At 47.9% G+C, this 21,433-nt stretch overlaps 1 protein-coding gene across 1 annotated transcript in view; it reads right to left on the reverse strand.

Moving 5' to 3' along the window:
- The window catches only part of Gabbr2 (gamma-aminobutyric acid type B receptor subunit 2), a 325,955-nt gene that overhangs the window by 164,178 nt on the left and 140,344 nt on the right, over positions 1-21,433 (reverse strand). The window contains exon 3 of the mRNA XM_060379878.1: positions 16,010-16,180. Coding sequence (XP_060235861.1) covers positions 16,010-16,180 — 171 coding nt within the window. The remainder of the gene's footprint in view (positions 1-16,009; positions 16,181-21,433) is intronic.

Below are 21,433 nucleotides of genomic sequence, written 5' to 3' on the forward strand. Positions count from 1 at the left end.
TGTAGTGGATAAGCACATAAAATATATTTGATAGTGAAACTATAAAGTCCAGTGTGAATCCACAGCTCTACAACGGCTGTTCTAACTGTTCAGAAGTTCACCGAGATGGCAGCCCCTGGGTCTAGCTAATTTCACTGTGTGATTTTTTTTTCTTGTTTTTTTATTTGCAAGTACTTTATAACAGAGCTTTAATAAATTCTTTTCAAAGATTAACTTCTTCAAACAGAAGCAGTAGTCATATTTTAGAACAAGCATTCGGATATCAGATATGTTATGTTTCCTTTCTTTGTTTCAAAGATGACAAATTCTGTGAGTAGCTAACATGGGGCAGGGCTGTTCCCAGCAAAACAACCAAATCATGTCCATTAAACCTTGATGCAAGGTCGGGAGAGGTTTGAAGAAGACAGGTGGATAGCTTGTCATGCAAAGGAGACAACAGAGAGGAGCTAGACAGAGTGACAGAAAAGTCACGTGACCATCATGACAGCCTTGCCTTGGAGGTTCACTCGTGCATATGCAGATACAAGCGAGACACCTACACCACTGCTCTCTCTCACTGAGAAAGAGAGGGGCAGCAAGACTGTAAGAGCCAGAGGTCAGGGAGGACCAGACTAAAACAGTGTCTTTGGGCTTGTCAGGGCCACTGCACCTGTGACCTCACGGCGGCTGTGGCTGCCTGCATAAGACCAGCACAAGATCCAGCCTGTCAGCATCCCAGGGGAAGGGAGGGCTTCACCCCGAACTGCAGAGCTATTGGCAGTTAATGGCTCCTGGGCCAGGGAGAGCCCGATTTAAGGGTGTGGCCTCTGGTAGAAAATCTTGGACTGTTATTGGCTCTGCCTTTATTCCAGCACTTTCTGGCTTGTTTTCCCATCTCGGCTGCATATCTGATATTTGTGCGCTTTTTCTCCAGTGCGTGGCCCCACAATGATGATCGCACGGGCAGCACGAATTGTACCCAATGGATCGTTTTAAAAACCAACAACGGAAAGAGAACATAAAGCTGTGAGGGGGTAGGATAGACCTGGGAGGCATTAGGGGGAAGAACAGGGGCTGGGATGATCAAAAAAATACACTGCATGAATTATAAAATTCTCAGAAAATAATAAATTTCTAATAAAATATGCACCTGTTCTCGAGAGATGGAGCAATTCAAAGACATATCAGTAGGCGCTAGTCAGTTAAGTGAGGATTGCCATGTAGTTTCAAAAGAAAATCAATATGTCAGATAACAGTTGACAAGGTATATCTACAGTGTAAAAAGTAAAATTGAAGAAACCTTGCAAATCAGAGGTGATGAGGGCAGGGGTCAATGGTGGCAGAGCTTGCTGTAGTCATTCCTGCATTTCTACATTTGAAATTAGACAAATAGAAGCTGGAATATTTTAAACAAAAGTACAGAACACTTCATCATAATGGCATGGAAACAGCATTTATCTAAAAGAATAGTATCGGGTAAAACCATGATCAAATACAAACTTATCTCTGTAAATGCATTTCATAGCAACCAAGATAAGAGCAAAGAGCAAGTGTGCAAATCCAATTAGAAAAAGGATGACAAAACAGAGAAAATGTTACTAAGGAGAAAAGCAAAAGAAAATAAACCAGAAAATGGCAGAATAGAAACAAGGCCCAGTAAGGTTCTGGGATTTGCCCTTTTCTTTGCAAGACAAGACAACTGTGATGATTCACCAAAAATTTAACTTTTGCCCCCTCCCCCTGATTTCCTTTCACCAATCAGGATGGTTGTCTTATAAAGAAGATGCAGAGTCTGGGGTGGGGAAATGGAAGGAGCCTTTGTGTAGAAGCTTTCTTGTTCTTAAGGAAGTGGATAAGAAGAGGGGGAGGGCAGAAAAGAAGGGGAGGAGAGGGGGAGGGGAGGACAAGAGGAGAAGGGGAAGAGGCCAAGAAAGATTTCAGATTCACAGGAGGAGCTGAGGTGCAGAAGTGTGCCCAGGGAACCTGGGTCAGAGCTGTAAAGAGGCAGAACTGTGCCACTAGCGCCACCAAGAGGCAGCAGGAAGTGGGGTGGCAGAAGGTGGCTTTCCAGCTCTGTGTCGGGTCAGCCCCTGGAGTCACTGCTCATTTCAGAGGAGGCTGTGACCAAAGGCCTAAGTGTAGGAACTAAAACTAAAACCACAAAACTCTTAAAAGGAAATTTAATGACCTTATGTCAGACAGTGCTCCTTAAATCCGGGGACTAAAGCAAACCAAGACAACTTTGAGTTCGTCAAAATGAGAAGCGTTTTCACAAAAGGCCTCATGAAGTGAAAAGCATCCCAAGCATGCAAGGTAACACTTCAGATCCTACCAGGACAGTCCTCAGCCTGTGACCGGCCACTTCTGGGTGTTGGAATTTACAATGGTGCGAAGGTGATACACATTCAAAAGAAAGGATATTTCAGATTTTTAATTTTGATATGTTCCTCCTGGGTTAGTGATATGTGGGATGGCATTCTCCCTGGCTCTGGGCAGCACTGAGCCATGGTTCCGCTCAGCCACACACGCCTAAGCATGAAAAGCCATTCTCCACAGAGACCTATGTTACCACTGCTCCTTGGTTATATAATTCAATAAATTGCATTAAATACCCAATACTTTGTTTCTAATTGATTAATTGATTGATTTTGATGCAGGGCTTAACATAGCCCAGGACTTTCTATATAGACAAAGATGACCTTGAACTTCCGATCCTCCTGTCTGCATCTCTGCTGTGCGAAAATTACAGGCATACACTACCGTGCTCAGGTGTTGGGCTTTTGTTCTGTTTTGTTTTTGTTTTTGAGACAGTTTCTTTACATAGCCCTGGCTGTCCTGGAACTCACAATGTAGACCAGGCTGGCCTTGAACTCACAGAGATCCACCCACCTCTACCTCCCGATTGCTGGGATTAAAGGAGTGTGAGACATGTCTGGCTATGCTTAGTTTTATGCAGTGCTGGGGCCTGAAGCTGGGTCTTCATGCATGCTAGGCAGGCACCCTACCCACTGAGCTACACCTCCAGCCTGACTTTTTATTTTAAATTATCCTTTGTCTGGACCATTTTGTCCACTTGTAAACTAATGTGAGTGTTGGGGTACAGGTAGGACAGCTCACAGGCTAAGCTACAGTGCTCGCCAGGCTAGGTATGTTTAAACACACTCTCAATCTGCTATATCTAATTCTTATGTTTCAGTCTATAAATTTAACAGGCTGTCTCCATTCTAATCTTTGAGTCAGGAAGCATGTTCCTGATAATGGATATGGGATATATGAAGAATTCATACAACCCAATGTCAAAAGAGACAAAAGATCCAATTAAAAATTAAATAAAAGGCCCAAATAAGAATATCTTGAAAGAGGATATTAAAAAAAAACCCAAAAAACCAAGAAACACATGCAAGGATGCTCAACATCTTTACAGATGAGAGAGGAACGGCCATCAAACCCACAACGAGGCACCGCTTGGCATCCGCTGGGTGGCTATAATTTTTTAAAAGGAAAAGGACAAGTTCTGGCAAGGACACAGAGAAGTTGGAGCCCTCACACATGGCTGGTGGGAATGTGAAGATGGTTTGGCCGCTGGTGCAAACCAGAGAGTGGATGAGACATTCCTCCAAATGTTTGTGTAAACACAGAGGTCCCATATGGCCCAGCGGGTCCTGCCCTTGGATGGGTGCACATGTACACACAGACACAAGCACACACGGGCATCTACAGCACAGTATTCAAGGCAGAGCAAGGCAGGAACAAGCAGAACGGACATCCCCTGAGGAGTGGATCAAGACTGTGTTACAGCCTCATAATGGAATATTATTTGGCCATAAAAGGGGCCAAGGGGTGACACGTGTTGCTATATAGGTGAATCTTGAGAACATTACGCTAAGTGAAATAAGCCGGACCCAATGAGCCCTGTATTTTATGATTCCAATTATGTGCGAGTCTATCGGATGCAAATCCATGGAGGCAAAAGATTAGCTGTTCTTGGGGGCTGAGATGAAGGAATGAAGGCTAATGGACACGGATATGAACTTTCTTTTGGGTCGAAGACGTGCTCTAGATGAGGTTGGGACAATGGTTGTATCCCTTGCATTTGCTATGGAAGATTTAACTGGATACTTTAGGGTAGTTTTCCATCTTTGATTTGCTTTTTCAAGGCAAATTCAAAACCAGACTGTTCTCTAGGAGAGTTTCTGATGACTCAAAGCATCAGTCAACTTCTTAGAGGTCTACAAATCCCAGGACCCCAACCAGTCCCTACCCTTCCTTCCTCAGTTAGATCCAGCCACATGGCCTCTGACGGCCTTTCTTTTCCTACCAAAGCCCTCCACGCCAGCACCTCTGACCAGCTGGTCTGCCTGGAACTCTCTTCCCCATGACATCCTGACCGTGAGGCCTCCTGGCGACCTAGAGTCTAAGCAGCCACCGTTTCGTAGACTGAAGATCTACATGTCTGTCTGGAGTGAATGGGAGCAGAACGTTGCTCAACACGAGGAATACTTGAGAGGCATATACGTGACACAGCTCACCAACCACATTCTCTCTGAAGGTAAGCACGAGACAGCCTGCTTGGTAGTACCTGAAGATATCACTCCTAAGCCTAGTGAGCACAAGATGAACGGCAAGAATGAACGACAGTGGGCGGCCCCTGAGCGCTGCTCTACGCCTTGAGTGCATATGCGGGTTAGCTATTTTAATACTCACAACCCCTGAGGTTATCTGAGCATGCCCCCGCTTTCAGAGATGTGGGAAAATTAAACGACAGCCCCTAGGGAGTTACAGCCAGAGTTAGAAACCCCTCTGAAGTCAGTTAGGAACCCGTCACTCGGCCCTGAACAACTGTGCAGGACGACGCGGGGAGAAACCAGGAAGATAAAGACGATGCAGGGAACCAAAAGCAGCTTCATTCTTCATGTGGGTGTTGTTGATGACTGCCTAGAAGACTCAAGGGAATGGAGAGAGGAGAATCTTCCAGAAGCAGTGCCTTCAATACAGCCAGTCCTAAGAGGTATATGTGTGGAGATCAATAGCTTCCCTCTACACCAGCAATAACTGCTTTAAAAATATCCTGGAGAGTAGATCCCATATCCCAAAGCAATCCTTAATGCAGGACACACAGAAATAACACCAAGAGCAGAGGGAAAGGACCTATATATGGAAAATGAGGCTACTTTACCAGGAACCGAATGGGCTAAGAACTCCATGTCCATGACTGCACCACGGGCTAGAGATGTCGCGTCTGCAGCGGAGCAATGAGACAGTGGCCAGAATTCAGGCAAGAGTACCCAACCAAGAACATTCTGGAAGTCTTACCACAGTTAACTTGGGGAAAACAAAGTGTGTGAGCAGAGAAGAGAGGATGGTGCATTAGCTATGCTATAACTGAGCCCCTTAAAACACAAGGGGCCGGGTCCTCGTCGGTGGTTAGAGCAGCCAGACAAGTGTAAATTGGGAAGAGATGGAGCCAGTACAGCCTCACTAGGGGCTGCTAGGTCCCTGGCACTCATCAAGGTCAGTTAGTGACTCGTGCTGAAATGATAATATTTTGGACATATTGCAGCAAAGGAAATGCATTATTAAAGTTGATTTTGCCCATTTATTTTCTAACACTTTAAAACATAGCCATAAGAAAGTTTAAAATCACATCTGTGGCTTGCACTACATTTATATCCTGAAAAAAAAAACAAAAAAAAAAAACTGGTCAAAAGCATGTAGAAATGTATGTTATTTTCTAAAGGTCAGCTTTAGCGTAGGCATTTTAAATGAGCCTGGAAAAGATATAGTCATTAAATGCCGAATGGATAATTGGGTGTCTGGGAGCAGGAGAAAGAGTTGATGCTTCAGACTTTCTTTCCTGAAGTTCTAGATAAGCTGAAGTGCAGCAGCAGAAGCACCAGAAGAGAACAGGCGTAGTTCTAAGAGCCCCTGTGACGGAGGGGTGCCCTGAGCACAGCATTAAGGTTGCGAAACACAGCTCGGATAAACCCAACTGTACAAAATATCAAAACTCTCCACATGTCAAGTAACATCAAAGCCAAGGTTCAAGGAAACACGAAACTCGAGCGGATACCTACCACAAACATGGGAAAGGGCCAGTAGCCCCGTCTCAAGCAGGCTCACAAACCTGCCGATCACACGAGCTTCCAAACTCACAAAAGGAAAATTAGAAACAAGAGGATCCTTAGGAAAGAGATTCAATCTCAATAGTAATCAAAGAAATGCAAATTAAAGCAGCCGTTTGCCAAGGATGAGAGAATATGCCACGCGGTGCTGGAACTCACTGGTGTGATCTTTTCAGAGGACAATTTGGCAACACACACAAAAGGTTCAAAATGCACGAGTGCTATTTCTAGGAACCATCCTTGGGAAAGAATCAGAGATGCGCAGACAGAAGTTCCAACACGAGTCCATTGTATCTGTGTGTGTAATCAGCGAAAGCTGGCAGTTACCTCCGAGTTCTGTACCGGGGCCTCGCTTCAGTAACTGATAGCGTGCACAGCAGCAGGGGCTTTTGAACAGAGACTGGATGAAGCACGGACCTGCCCCTTTCCTCGTTCCAACATACCTTGAAACGACAAACAAAAGTTCTGAAGGAAAAAACAACAACAACATTCTAATAGCTCTGGAAAGCCATCAGCAGACAGAATAGTTGCAGAGTTTCTGGACTATGGAGAGGAAGGGACAGATGGTCGAGTGGATGAGAGCAGGAAAATAGAGCTGAAACACACCCCAGAGGGCCAGGCAGCTAGGAGTCACCCGGGTGCTTTCCCAGTGCCGGGTCCAGGCTGTGGGGGACACTTGCTGACCTGGGGGGATGTGCCCTCCAGACTGGGTACACAGGAAGAGTACATTGTTCATGTCACGAGCCTCTTTACACGCGGCAGGAAAACTACTCTATTAGCATCAGCCTGAGCCCGATGCTAATGACGGTTTCTGGGCTTTGCTCCCTTGAGGTTCCTGTGTGGGAGACTTGGTCCTCTGTGTGCCTGTGGTGGGAGGTGATCAGACCTTGGTTGGAGGTAATTAGGTGGCCAAAGGGGTTTCTTTCAGAAGGAAGCGATGCAGTTCTCAAGAGAGGGTTCGCTAGGCGTGCCATTCCTCCTTCATACCCTCAAGTCCACAGTGATGCTTTCACTAGAGTCCAGCTGATACCAGTGCCATGGCACTGAACATCCAGACTGGTTAGTTAGATGAACGTTTTTTCTTTACAATGCACTTAGCCACTGGTGTTTTACAGTAGCAATAGAAAAATGGACTAACATATTAGGTCATGGCTGATTTCAGTTTTCCTGTTTTCTCTCTGTTGTTGCTCTGCCTTAAGAATTTTATCAATATGACATCTAGAAAACAATAATTATTAATATTTTAAAAGAAAAAAAAAGACACTTTTCGCAAGTGAAGAGTAATGACAGCCATATAACTTCTTCTTCATGACTGCAGCGACTCCTGGTTGGTTTCCTGGCTTCAGGTCTGTTTGTCCCAGTCGGGCCTCAGGACTGTGACTTTCCCACTGTCTTCTAAAAACCTTCTATAGTTCCCTAGAGCTGACAGGAAACTTGGCTTCCTCACAGCTTGTTCTCCCAAAAAACTATTCACTATTTCCTGAAGGTTTTCTACAACATCCGCACCGATTCCTTTCTCACAGGCCCTGGTGCTCCCGAAGCCTGGCAGATGGGCCTTGGGGTAGAACTCACAGAATGTACCAGAATAGCTGTGGAGAACCTACACACATGCTCCCTGTCAGCCCAGAGGCCTGTCTGAAATGAGGCGTCCTGGAAACATGGTGTGAGCAGGTGTGCTGGGGAGTGCTGGCCCCCAAGATTTGGGAACTGGGGAATAAGAAACTGGCATGAAGAATGCCACAGCAAGGGTTCCAGGGATCCAGGAGAAGGTTCCTAAGAGATGGGCTGCTCAGCTCACAGATGAGCTTGCTTCTGGGGTGAAGTGGGAGTCCAGGATGCTTGGCAAAGGCCCCCAGGCTCTTCTCTGCAAAGGGGCAGGCACAGCCTGGAGATCCCATAAATACCTGCTAAGTCTTGCCTGTCACACCCTGGCGAGGGCACACATCTCTCCCTCGGTAAGTCCTCTCTAAAACATGTCACCATTCTGGGTGACAGAATGGAATTGCCTGCATACAGTAGGCACTCTGAAAGTAGCCGCCAGTGACAAGGCAGGGCATCTCTCTTCTTCACAGGACTTGACACAGTGGCTGCTTCCCAGGGCCAAAGTTGCATCCTGGGAACTTAGCTGGGGTTCAGGTGGCACAGGAAAAGTCCCAAGAAGTTGGAGGGCAGTAAGGATGGCCCAGAGACTATCTCAAAGAAGGCACAATCTCTCCCTCACACACCCCTGTGGCCCTTTGCTGAATGGACCCCCACAGAGCTACCACAGCCCTGTGAGCAGAGACTAAATGGCCCTTTTTTTTCCAGTTTGGAGCAGACAGCCCTGAGGTCCTGGAGGAGTGTTAGGGAGGACCATCTGCCAGCCCAAGGGCTTTCCTCACCACGGTTGTCAGCCGCATCCTCCCGTCCTGGGGAGAAAGGAGGATAGCCGCACACCAGCTGTGTCAGGACAGGTGCTCTAAGGCAGGCCAAGGCACCCAGCACGGACCTTTGACTCCTCCCCAGAAGCCCCAGGGTGGTACACACTGCCACCAAAGTGACAGGCACTGAGTCCTGGTCACTGTGAGGAAGAACAGCTCTCCCTGGGCTTGGTGGCGCAGCGTGTGGGGAAGGGTGTCACATAGACTCCCCTGGGGGATCATATCCATGGAGAACACTTACAAGAAGGAGCAAATTCCACGTGAAGCCTGGTGTCTGCCCAACGGGGTCATAGTAGAGCATGAAGACCCGGGGTCCCTCCCACTGGACACCTCCTACCCCTAAATTAGGCTCCAAGGAAAAGCCACTGACAGACCCTGTCCCAAACTGTCATCACCATTTCACCAGGTGTGCACGTCCCCAGGAGGATTTTCCATCCTCTTCCACCCGCCTCGCTTCTTAGGTCCCACCTTAAGCCACACCTAGGAATGCAGGCCCCAATTTGACAGTGGTTTCATGGCTTTACTATATGAAATGTGAATGCAGCGCTGTGAGGCTGCAAAAGTCACAGCCTGGATGCAGACCACGCTCCGGAGAACAGCGAGCCTCTGTCCCCTGGCATGCAGTCACCTCAGGGTGGGCAGGCTATCGAGCTGATCCCCTGGCAGCTGTCTCACAGGACTTGTTGCCCTAGAGCCAGAGTTGAAGCCATAGGGTAGATGCGTGCTGCGGCCAAGGCGGGGCACTAGGTCCATCAGGACTAGACTCTAACACGTTCCACGCCCTTTCCTGTCTCCTAATGTACAGGCAACTACTGCTGATGGAATAGCAAGCCAGTAAGGGGTGGGGACTATGGACAGAGATCAGAGGTTCTCAGTGGTACTTCTCCAGCGTAGCGGCACTCGCTCAGATCTGTCACTGGGCCTTGTGTCTGACCCAGTGATTCTCGTGGGAAGCCCAGCAAGGCTACTGATGCTTTTGATCCTGGTACCACACCTGAGGAATCCTTGCAGTGGGGCATAGGACAGCACCATCCCCAAGGGAGAGGATTCAAGTGTCAGCCACTCAGACATGGACTGTGTACTTTCTCAGTGCTCAGTACCAACACAACCAGAAGCACCGCATGGCAAACTGGTTGCTGCTGACTCCAGTGGCTGGCTCGGAATTTTCACGGAGATGTCTAGAAGGGCGCCCATCAGCAAACAATGCCATATTCCCCAAAACCATCAACACTGACAGCACCCGTTGGTTGAGTTCCCTGGGAATCTTAGCTACTGGCTCCTCCCATCTTCCCAATGGCCCTGGGTGGTGCTGGCATTCTTCTCGATCGCCCACCCTCACCTCACCATTCCTAATGCAGGCACCAGAAGGAAGTGTCAGCTACTCTAAATCTGACTTACTGAGCAGAAATCCCTGATGGGAGTTGAACCTACACAAGCCAGGGAGCACACACAGAGATGGGCCACAGAGATGGAGAGGCCAGGGATGAGGAAGTGATGAAGTGGGCGGGTAGTATCTTATTCCACATCATGCTAAGGGCCCATGCAGGGAAAAATGATTCAGAGACTGAGCACAGGAGAGGGAGTGTGGGCAGGCGGGGGGGGGGAGGGGTGCTTCTTTTGGGCAGGGGGCTCCCAAAAGGGTGCTTTGAGGGGGTTTTGAGCTATGCTACCTATGCTATGGGTCCAGTTCCTGTTTAAAAAGAAGGAAGGGGTTGAAATTCTCACAAAGGTGGCCTGTGGCTTCCATGCATGGGGTCCCTCTGTCCTCTGCTGTAGGCTTTGTTCCAGGATGCTCCACAAAAGATCAAGTTGCACCTCAGAGGGGCTGGCCACCCCTGTGGTGGAGCAGATGGCCACTCGGCTCTGGGGAGGGTTCCAAAGAGCTCAGGAGGGCCCCAAAGGGCAGGGGCTTTGAAGAGGAATCTCCACAGATGGCCGCATTCTTCTCACGGGCAGATCAAGGGCCACAGTGGGTCCTGCCTCTTGAAGAAGATCTGTGGTATGGAAAGGTCACCCTTGATGGTGAGATGGCACTGTGCACGTCTTGGAATGGCAACCCAGAGCACTGGCACCACCAGAGCCCAGTGAAGGTGTGTAGTTAGGGCAATGCTACTCGTCCCCTGTAGGGAGGCAGTGTCACAGTCACACTGGAAGGCAGTTTTCCACGAAACTAAACACAATCTTACCGTGTGATCCAGCGGTCAGCTCTTTGGTCTTTACTCAACGGCGCTGAAAACATTATGCCCACACAAAAATCTACATATGAGTGTTCATGGCTGAGTTACTCCTAATAGCCCAAACTTGGAAGCAACCAAGATGTCCTTCAGTAATGAGTGGGTAAACTGTGGTGTACCCAGACAATGGGATATTAGTACTAAATAGAAAGTGGTTACCAAGCCAAGAGAAGACATGGGAGGGCTGAATGCATGCGAGCACAGTGGCATAATATCTGGAGGCAGTGAAAATAAAGTGTGCTTGCTTAGCACGAGCAAGGCCCTGGGTTCAGTGCCCAGTGCTGCCAGGAAAAATAGGGCCCATGTGATTTTTAGAGCCAAAGATGGATGCTGATGCAGGTTTGCCTTAACACAGAATGGCACCGCTGGCTTTACCCCTAACAGAGTCTCTGGGCTTTGGGTAAGATCCTCAGGTGTGGTAGCATCACTCTGTGGAGGGGGCTGTGGACAGCGGTGGGCGCTGTGCAAGAGCCTTGGGGAGACAGAGAGGACGTCTTCGTAGGGTTCTTTTTATTTTCCTGGGAACTTGAAACTGGCACAAAGCAATGAAAACCTTCAAAAACCAAACCAAACGAAGTAGGCACATGAAGGCTAAGTCTCATGGCCCTGCCCCCAGCAGCAGCAGCAGCAGGGTCCATGGACACTCCTTCACCCAGGTAAATTCCCTGGGCCAGAGGCCCTTCCCACTCACCTGCCCCAGCTCAGTTTCCTCACAGAGGGAGGCAGATTCAGAGAGAGAGAGAGAGTGACTGACTTGTTTGAGGTGGCTTTGCTGGTCATTTTTGTCCTGTGGGGACGATGGGTTAGCAGTCACAAGAGGCTTGGGGGTGGGGCTAACTACATACAGCCGCACAAGCGAGAGTGTGGAGCTGAGGGGCCAGAATGTGCCAGTTTGCTAAGGTAACTGACACAGACACTAGCAATGCCAGCGGGGCTGGCTTGCTGGACCCTTACATCCCCCGAGGAAAATCCGATTTAGGGAATCTAAATGTTAGGTTGGACTTTTAAAAAAAACGTGCGCCTCTAATCCCAGCATTTGGAGGCTAGAGGGCAGTGAAGCAAAGGCCACTGCTACACGGTGGGAGCCTGCATCCAACAACCAACCAAACTAACCGAACAAAGCAGCAGAGGGCAGATGGCTTAGTCAGTATAATACTTTCTGTGCATGCTTGAGGACCCGAGTTCAGGTCCCCAGCGCCCATGCAGAACATCAGGTGCTGTGGCATGCCCCTGAATCCCTCTGTAGGGAGATGGAGACAAGTGGATCCTGGGGCTTGCTGCCAGCCAACCAGCTGAAGCCGTAAGCCTCGGGTTTAGTAAGAGACCCTGCCTCAAAAAACAAGGTGGAGAGTGCTAGAGCGAGGCAGCTGACATTGACCTCTGGCTTCCATTGCATACAAGTGTGCATACATATACATGAACACACGTGCAGAGAGAGAGAGAATCCTCATGAGCCGCAAGAAGTAAGAAGCCGTTCAGGGAACCTGACAGCTGACAACCCCAGGACCATGTCCATGAGCCCCTGGTCTAGCACACAGTGTGGCCACATTGTCATTTTTTTTGTGTGTGTGTGAACAGACATGTACTCCCAGAGCTCGATTCCTGAATACCTAGGGCAGTGAATGGCCGCTGGACAAGCACACCTGTATCGGGCTCTTTCAGTTTCATCATGCTGTCTATACCTTTGTCTCCCAGAGCGACATCTGCCCTTACACAGGGAAAACTGGCCTCTGTGAGTCGGTAAGAGCATCTGGAGCCGCAGCACCACCTGCAAAGCCGGGCTTACGGATGAGTCTGCTTGGCACTGAGTCGTTCCTTTTCCGGTTTGGGGAGGGCATGGCTCCAGCACACTTAGACTTTCTAGCCTCAAATCCTTTGTTGACTCAGCTGCCTTCCTAAGCCTGACACACATGAGTGAGCTCCGAAGGACACTGTCTGAGGGCTTACAGCCTACAAAGCTGGGCCTAGAGATTCACTCGTCTGAGCCAGATCCAGAGCTGCCTGAGGGCCACTGGGCACCAGCCTTGACTCATGGGGACTATTGTGAAGCTACTTCCTCTAAGATTAAACATTCCACCTTAGAGGAAATCTTAAGATACAGGATATCCTAAGGGGAGGTGGAACATTTCATCCTGCCTAGAATTTCTTTAAGATCAGAAAGCAAACAACTTAAAGGCTTCAGGAAGTTCCTAAAACTGAGCAAACTAACTGGGCCCCCTGCCATCTCCAGGCTCATATAAGAAGTAAGGACCTGCCTAGAAGAGGCTCAGGCCAACTGAGCTACCTGGAAAAGACATTCTGACCAGTTAAGCTGAAGTGAGTTTTCAGGCTGTTACCATGCTTTGGTGGTGGGCTTTGGTGATTGCCGCTGCCTTTGAGTATTTTTGCTCCTGTAGGTAATCCCTTACCTGTAACCTTATAAGTAACCCAAATACACTCTTTGGCTCACCAGTTGGGCTTTTGATGGTATCCGCACATTGTCATTGGTTTCCTATCTGGGGTAAGTAGGTGTTTGTTCAGATTTCCCCAAGTGTATTGTCACATGATTGGAACTATGGATTTGCAGGAGCAGTTAGTGCCAGGCCTGGAGTGGCCTCCAGCCTTTGCCTGGTCCACAGTGCCAGTGCCACAATGATGAACTCTGGAATTAAGCTCCTCTCTCCAACCTCATGCTGGCTTTCCCTTTTGGTCCCCCCCAGTGCACCTATCCCGAACAGAAGTGCTTGACACTACCAATTGACCGGTTCTGTAAAAGGAATCCAGTTTCCTCTGCACTCCAGAGAAGCTGTTAGCCCCTGGCTGGGGTCCAGTGGCTGTAATCCAGTGGTACAGCCCAGACACCTGGCGAGGATGCCAAGGTTCTCAGGCAGAGAGGAGTCAGCTGGGCTGAGAGCTTTAATCAAAAAGGGCCCTTTACAGCAATGTCCTGTGCTCTGGAAAGGAGCCTTCCCACTGAGATGCTGAGACCCCGGCAGACAATTCTGACACAGCTGTGTGGAGACGGTGATATGGCACCAAACGGACAGCACCTGATTCCAGGGAGGACAGTGCCATTAGGGAGGAGAATATCATAGAAAAAACAGCGACCAGCAGCTGGAGCACCAGGCAAAGCCATCTGCCCTCTGCCAGCCTAAGTTTCCTCATCCGCAACATGGGAACCAGCACCTCACCCGGAAGGGTAGACTCCTTAGGAGGGAGAGAGCCAGTGAGGGCAGTGAAGGCAGCTTGGCTGGGGGAGAGAGCTCCAGAGCACTCACTGGGACAGCCAGGCGGATCTTTGGCACTCTTCAGACCAGCTGCTCTCAACCTGTGGCTTGCCACCCCTTGTGGAGGGGTCAAACCGCCCTTTTTCACAGGGGTCACCTAAGACCATCAGAAAATACAGATGTTTACATTATGACTCATGACAGTAACAAAATTACAGCTTTGAAGTAGCAACAAAAATGATTTTATGGGTTGAGGTCACCGCAACATGAGGAACTGTGTTGAAGGGTCACAGCCTTAGGAAGCTTGAGAACCACCGCTTTAGACCCAACTCCATGAGTTTCAGACCTTGGGGGTCTGAAACAGTTCCCACGTGGCTCCAGGAAGTTATGGCTGTGCAACAAATGATGTCTGAACTTGCGCTCAGGACTTTGTAACTCAGTCCTTTTTCTCTTCCCTCTTTAAATTCTTTTCCTCTTTTTTTCTGTGTATCCTAGGCGAGCCTTGATTCTGATGTGCAGCAGAGGACGGCTTTAAACTGCTCGTGGCCTCCTCCACCTTCCTGGTGCTGGGTTGACAGGTGTGTATCACCCGGTTATTGAGGTTCTAGTGTGGAATCTGGGGCCTCACGCATGCCAGGCAAGCACCGAGCCCCATCCCCGGTGCCAGACATGGTCCGAGCCACCTTTTATCACTTTGGAGCTGTTTAGAAACCTTGCACATTGCCCCTTCCCTTCTGTGGGCCTTGCTTTCAAACCCTTCTGCACTATAAAGAGATTAGGGGAGGTGTCTCCAAGGACTTCTTAGGCTCTCACAGCCAAGATGCTACTTGAGCAGAAATCACTGTGGGGCTTCACACTCCCTGCAAGCCCTGTCACTGCTCTATAAAGGAGGCTGCTAGCAAGCACCTGTTCGGGGGTTGGCAGTGACTGGTACCTTCTGGAGGTCAAGTTCCCTTTGGTTCTCGATGAGGTTCTTGCCTGGAAATGCATGCCTGGCTCAGATCATCTCCAAATGCTCCCATTCCCGAACCCATTCAATTCCTTTCTGTGCAGGGCTTTACACTTCACAGTGCCAGTACACACACACACACACACACACACACACAGGAAGGCATGGGGTTGAGGGAGGTTGTTGTCTTTATTTTCCTTCTGGGAGTTAGAACCCCAGCTCAGAGCAGTGAGGGAGCCTTTCTGGGTTCTCACAGGCTCCCTCTGAAAGAGATCTGCGGAACTGTGCAGAAGCCAAGCTGGCGACTCCCAGCCCTGCCCCTTTCAAGCCCTGCTAGAGCCCAGGACACAGCTCGTGTTGAGGCCTGCCTGCTCACCGGACTCTCTGGTGTAACCCTCCCTGACCCATGGCCCACAGGATGCCTCTCTGGGGTTTCAAAGCCTGCCTGAGACTTGATCGGAAGGAGACTCTAAGTGGGAAGAGAAGAGGAGGCAGAGGAGATGACAGAAAAAGAAAAGGAAACCATCATGCACGCTGCTGAGGAAGTGACAGATGGGAATCTTGTAGCATCCTGAAAGTGGACCAGCCATGCTGGAAGTCAGCTCCTCTCAATTTTCGTAGCCCACAACTTCACTTTTAGAAAAATACGTGCATACGTAGGCCTGGGTGGAGGTTGTGAGGCTCAGAACTCACAAACCCAGGGGTCTGGTTCCATGCACACATCTGCATGTGTGCACCACCCTATAAACAGGAGTTCAAGCAAGGTCACACAGAACAAATGACAAGCAAGATTATGCAGATATGAAGCCATTTGGGCTTAAATGTGTATGTTGAGAAGAGTTCTAGATGGATGAACAGCACACTAAACGGGATGTGGGAAAGTCGGACGGGAGAGTTAGGAGTAAAGGGAGCAGAGGAAGGGAGGTACAAGGAGGTCGGGGGAACAAGACAGGATGGGGTGAGACAAACTAAGGGAACAGTTTGAGAGAGGAAGAAGGTAAGGGAGGGAGGGGCATGGTGGTTATTGGAGCTAGATACAATGACACAGATGTGTGGAAATGCCATAGTGAACCCCACTTAAAACATGGGCCTCGCGTACCTCGGAGAAGCGCTGCACGTCCTGCGTGAGTGTGCCCACACGCCGCCAGCGGAAGTGCTTCAGCAGCTTCAGGATGGCCGGGTTCACCGCATTGTCTGAGGGCACAGTCCGGAAGAAATACGGGTACTTCTTCTTATCCGCAAGAACAGGCGTAGTGGCAGCGAAGGAAAGCTGAGGAAATGAGAGAGGACACTTCTTATTGGGGCCTTGCACCCAGTCTTTACTGGCAGGCATTTCTCTGTTGGGACAAGTTGTTTTGTTTAATTATGTGAATTGTATATGTGCATGTGGGTGCAGGTGCCCGAGGAGGCCAGAAGAGGGCGTCAGATGCCTTGAAGCAGGAGTTACAGGCAGATGTGCACTTGGAGCTGAACTTTGGGCCTCTGCAAGAACAGTCTTAAAGAGAAGTTGGAAACAAACAAACAAACAAACAAACAAAAACCTAAGATAAGAAGAAGGGGTCAGTGAGGTACACCTCCCCAAAGAAATGGAAACACTAATATTGTGATCTGTTTCATTCCAGAATTTTCTCTGTGAACAGTGTTTTGATGTTTGTTTGTTTGTTTGGCTACTTTTTGTCTCATCATTCCCTACACATAAATGAACTATTACCCCCTGTAAGCAAGGAATCTTCCAGTCTGAAATTCTCTGTGGCATTTTATTATCGGCATCGCCGTCTGGCCTATGAACACAGCAGTTTTTTGAGTCATCTTTACCTTGGGGACATTAAAAATGTTTGATCTGCCATGTCATTTGCCACATTTGTTGTCATTGTCACGTGGGTGTCTCAGTGCAGAGCACTCCCCCTCTACATTTCAAGCTATTTCCGTGAGACCGTCTGTGACGTAAATGTTTTCAGGTAAAGACCCGGATATGTGGCACAATTGGTGGAATGTCTGCTTAGCGTCCATGAAAAGCTGTGGGCTCCATCCTCAGCATGAATGGCAGTATGCCTGCGATCCCAGCACTAAGAAGGTGCAGGATCAGAAGTTCAAGGTTATCCTCCGCTACAGAATGACTCTGAGACCATCCTGGACTACATAAGATTCTGCCTAAAAATAAAAAAATAAAAAAATAAAGGCTGCAAACCTTTAATATCCTCATATTTAAATAACTGGAAAAGATTCTATCCACTTTGCATATCTGCTAGTCAGAGATAATTAAAGGTCCAATTCTTGTCAACAGGGACTATACACCATTTTTCTTTGTAATTTTATAACGAGCTATCACAGAAGTGGGATCCTGTTACATCCATGGTTACATATACTGCTGAGCCTTTTTCCAAGGGTGGTTCCTAAGGAGTGGGTCCTATTTTAGGAAGTGCTTTTGCATGCCTTCATTTCTGAGTGGGACTCTGGTGCTTTTTAATTGAATCTAAAGGAGACATTTAAAACATACAGCCTTCAAACTCAGGCTACCATGGCTGCTGTAAGCCTCATGTTGTTTGTCCTTACACATGGTATTTTAATTTGCACCCAATAGTCAGATCTGTCCATCCTTCCCTTTATTATTTCTAGGTTTTCTTTTAAGTGCCAGCAAGTTGTTAAATTGGATTTTAATTATCTGTCCAGCTTAAATGTCACCACTTTTTAGGGCTCCCTCTGATCTCCGCTCTCCTTCCCTCAGCCTCATCCACAGAAGGTAGCATCAACCTTTTTGATCCTTGCAGCGAGAGGGTGGGAAAGCAGCAGCCGGCTGCACTTCTCATTTGCATTTATCTCCTCCAAGGTCTGAGAGCAATTTGTAATTCCTCTCTGGATGGAAATGGCTGTTATCCTTTGTCCCCCTTCCAATTTGACTCTTAGCCTTCCTTGTCTGTCTATAAAAAGTGATCTTCTATATCATGGAAATGACAGAGGTCTGTGATTCTCCATTTGTTAAGAGTTTGTGCTTTGTCTTTTACCATGTGGAAATTGGGTGGGGGAGGGCGTGAGGTGGCTTAGTGAGTAGGTGCTGGCTACCAAGCTTGACAAAATTTGAGCTCTAGGACTCACATGGTAGAAGAAGAGAATCAACTCCTATCCCTCCAGAAACATGTGCCTGCACACACACACACACACACACACACACACACACACACGTGCACACTAATACACACAAATGCCTGCACATAGGCATGTGCACATACACAAATGTACGAAATTTTTTTGTAACAAAAAGATTTTTGAGCTATGGTTGAAATTCTTTTTTTTCCCATTTACTTTTTTCAGATTTTGAGTGCTATTTGGAAAGGTCTCTCTTACTCCTAAATAGTTTTTCAATGGATGTTCTTTTCCTTCCTTCTTCCTTCCTTCCTTCCTTCCTTCCTTCCTTCCTTCCTTCCTTCCTTCCTTCCTTCCTTCTTTTGTTTCTCAGCATGCTCAGTGCTGATACCTTCCTCTGAGCCTCCATGTCCTGGAGGAGTAGCACTAACTCTGATCTATGTGAGCCCGGTCCAGCACCCCAAGGGACAAGAGCCAGGACCATTGGGCCATGATGCAAAGTCTTTATTGCTGCTTTTACCAACTCTCCCCAGGGATCCAGTGCAGGGAGTACAGGTCTGTCCTTTTATCTGGTTTGGATCAGCAGGCCCGCAGCAACTCCCTAAGGTCCCAGGATGTCCTACATCCACTGTGCAGCCCCAATCGCCCCTTCCCATTGGAGCTGACCATGCAAGAACCCAGCAGTCTCTATGTGGAGTTAGACAGCCCCTAGATAAACCAACTTCTAAGGTCTCTGTAGAGGTTTGACTAGGGATGGCCTCAATCGGCCCATAGATTTGAATGCTTAGTCACCAGGTAATGGCACTGTTAGGAGATAAGGCTGTTACACTGTTAGGTTTGTCCTTGTTGGATGAAGTGTGTCACTGGAGTGGGCTTCGAGGTTTTCAAAGCTCAATCCAGGCCCAGTGTTTCTCTCTCTTTCTGCTGCTTGCTGATTTAGATGTAGAACTCTCTGCTACCTCTCCAGCACCGTGTCTGCCTGGATGCCGCTTTGCTTCCCACCACGATGACATGGACCAAACCTCTAAACGAGCTCCAATGAAGTGCTTTCCTTTGTAAGAGTTGTCATGACTGTGGTGTCTCTTTACAGCAATAGAAACCCTAGCTAAGACAGTCCAAAGATGGCCCATTATTGATAAAGGTAAAGACTACATGGCTATTTAAAAAAATTGTAGGGAGACTCAGGACCAGAGGGAAGAACCTACATGGGGTGAAAGTCCAGCTAGACACATGGAAGCGTCTTCACTCAGGGCTGCCCACACTGGAAAGCCAGGTAGCAGCAGCAGTGAGGCCCCTGGGTGGGGAGGTACACGCACAGAGGCTGGACTATGCCACGAGGACAGAGGAAACCCGCTCTCCACGAACTCTTCCGAACACTGCAGGAAAGATTTGAATGGGTATTCCAGTACACATACTTTTTCTGAAAAAAACCAAAACAAACAAAGCAAAACAAGAATCCATGGCTTTTACCGGATTCACAAAGAGCTCCCTACAATCCAAACAAGGGCTGTACAGCTGCTTGCAAATGACACACTGACACACGGGTCCCACGGGAGCCCAAGGAACGGCAGCTGTGTCCACTCTCGTCTAATGTGGCACATACAACTTTTCTGTTAAAATCAGAACACCATGGTAAGCCTCCTCCTCTCACCTGTTAAGAAGCTATGTATGCCCACTGTGTCCCCCAAACACTTCTCTAATACACGTTGAGAAATGCCAGCTTTCTGCTGTGATCTCTGATTTGTGCTCTGGCTGATGCTTTCCCGTTAGTGTCCCATTAGTTCCAGGTCCACAATTAATTGTTGCTCGAACAACCTCATATGTTTGCCCTGTAGGTAATTACAGTGGTTACTGTTCAGTGAATAAATGGTCCATTGTGTTTACAATGGGCTTGGAGTACAATCTATGCCCCGGGTCTAAATCATGTTGGGTGCAAAATATTAACTGGCATGGGCATTTTCTGCACCATTTGAGATATTACACACTCTGATTGGATTGCTTTACTGTTTCTTGGGCTTCAGTGTCCTAAAACTTTCTTCCATGGGAAGGCTGTAGGTGTCTCACAGTACTTTAGCATTTTAGAACTGAGAAAGTCTGAGAAGTGACCTTTGTGGTTCTTTACCCTGACTATACACAGAGCAACTTCATTCAAACCAACCAAATCAGACTCTCTGGGCAGAGAGGTCTAGCCATAGTAGTATTTACAAACTTGTTGGATTTGGGGGGCTGCAGGGGGGCTTCTGGAGAGATGGCTCAGTGGTTAAAGAGCACTTTGGCTCTGGCAGAGGGATAATATTCCCAGGAACCACAACTATCTGTAATGCTGGTTCTAGAGTCCTGATGCCCTCTTCTGTCTTCCACAGTTACTGCACACATGTTGCACACATACATTTCTACCTACCTACATACATGCATACATACATAATACATACATAACGTACTGACAAAACATCCATACCTATGAAATTGATAGATGATAAATAGATAGATGATATATATATCATAATCATATATCTAGATAGATAGATAGATAGATAGATCTTTAAAAACCAATCTAGCCATGGAAAGAGAATGCTCAGAGGGGGCTGAGAACCCCTGATAGACCCAGGACCACGGTCTTGAACAAACCAACTGCTTTCCATAAATGGTGCAATCCTGAGACATCCATCAAAGCCAACACAAAATGGAAGCAGAACTCAAACTCATGTCCAAAGGATTTTCAACACCAGTGCTCACTCTCAGCGTGATGCTGCTCGTCTGCTCCTGGGTGCTCTTCCCCAGCATCTGGCAATACTAGGGCTCCTGGCATTAGCACCCTGACTTGAACGCATACACTTCTGGGCCCCCCGCCTTATTTCACACAACCAAATTAATTTCTGAACAGACTGTGATGGAACCTTCCAGCTAATCCCAAACCACAGACTTACTGAGGAGAGGATTTCAAATTTTAATTTATAGTTTTGTTTTATCTAGTTTCACTGCAATTGTTTTGAGAATTTGGCCCATGCAGTACCTGCTTTGGGAATGTGTGGAAATCTGGTTTGGTGGCCTTTTATAGAATCAACTTTTGTAAAAGTTCCTCAGAGGCTGGGGAAATGATTCAATCTCTAGATGTTAGCTAAGGAATTTTTTATTAGACTACAATGCATAATAGATACAACCGCCTAATTACATTACTATTGTGTGCTTCACGCCTTTGTTTGCTTGAGCTATCGAAGGCTGTAAGGTTGTTACATTTCCCTCTGTTGTCTCTGACCAGCGCATGCCTTTCGGCGGGTTTGGCTCTGTTGGCTTTGAATTTATGTTGTGCTGAGCATAAACGCCCATCACAATCGTGTCTTTATTTCTCAACCATGCATATCCTCACCTGGTGTGAACAGCAGGCACTTAATAGATATTCGCGGACTGCACTGAGGACCGAAATATTTATGAAGACAAAACA

The sequence above is a fragment of the Meriones unguiculatus genome, chromosome 3 (assembly GCF_030254825.1).
Source record: "Meriones unguiculatus strain TT.TT164.6M chromosome 3, Bangor_MerUng_6.1, whole genome shotgun sequence".
Classification (NCBI taxonomy): domain Eukaryota; kingdom Metazoa; phylum Chordata; class Mammalia; order Rodentia; family Muridae; genus Meriones; species Meriones unguiculatus.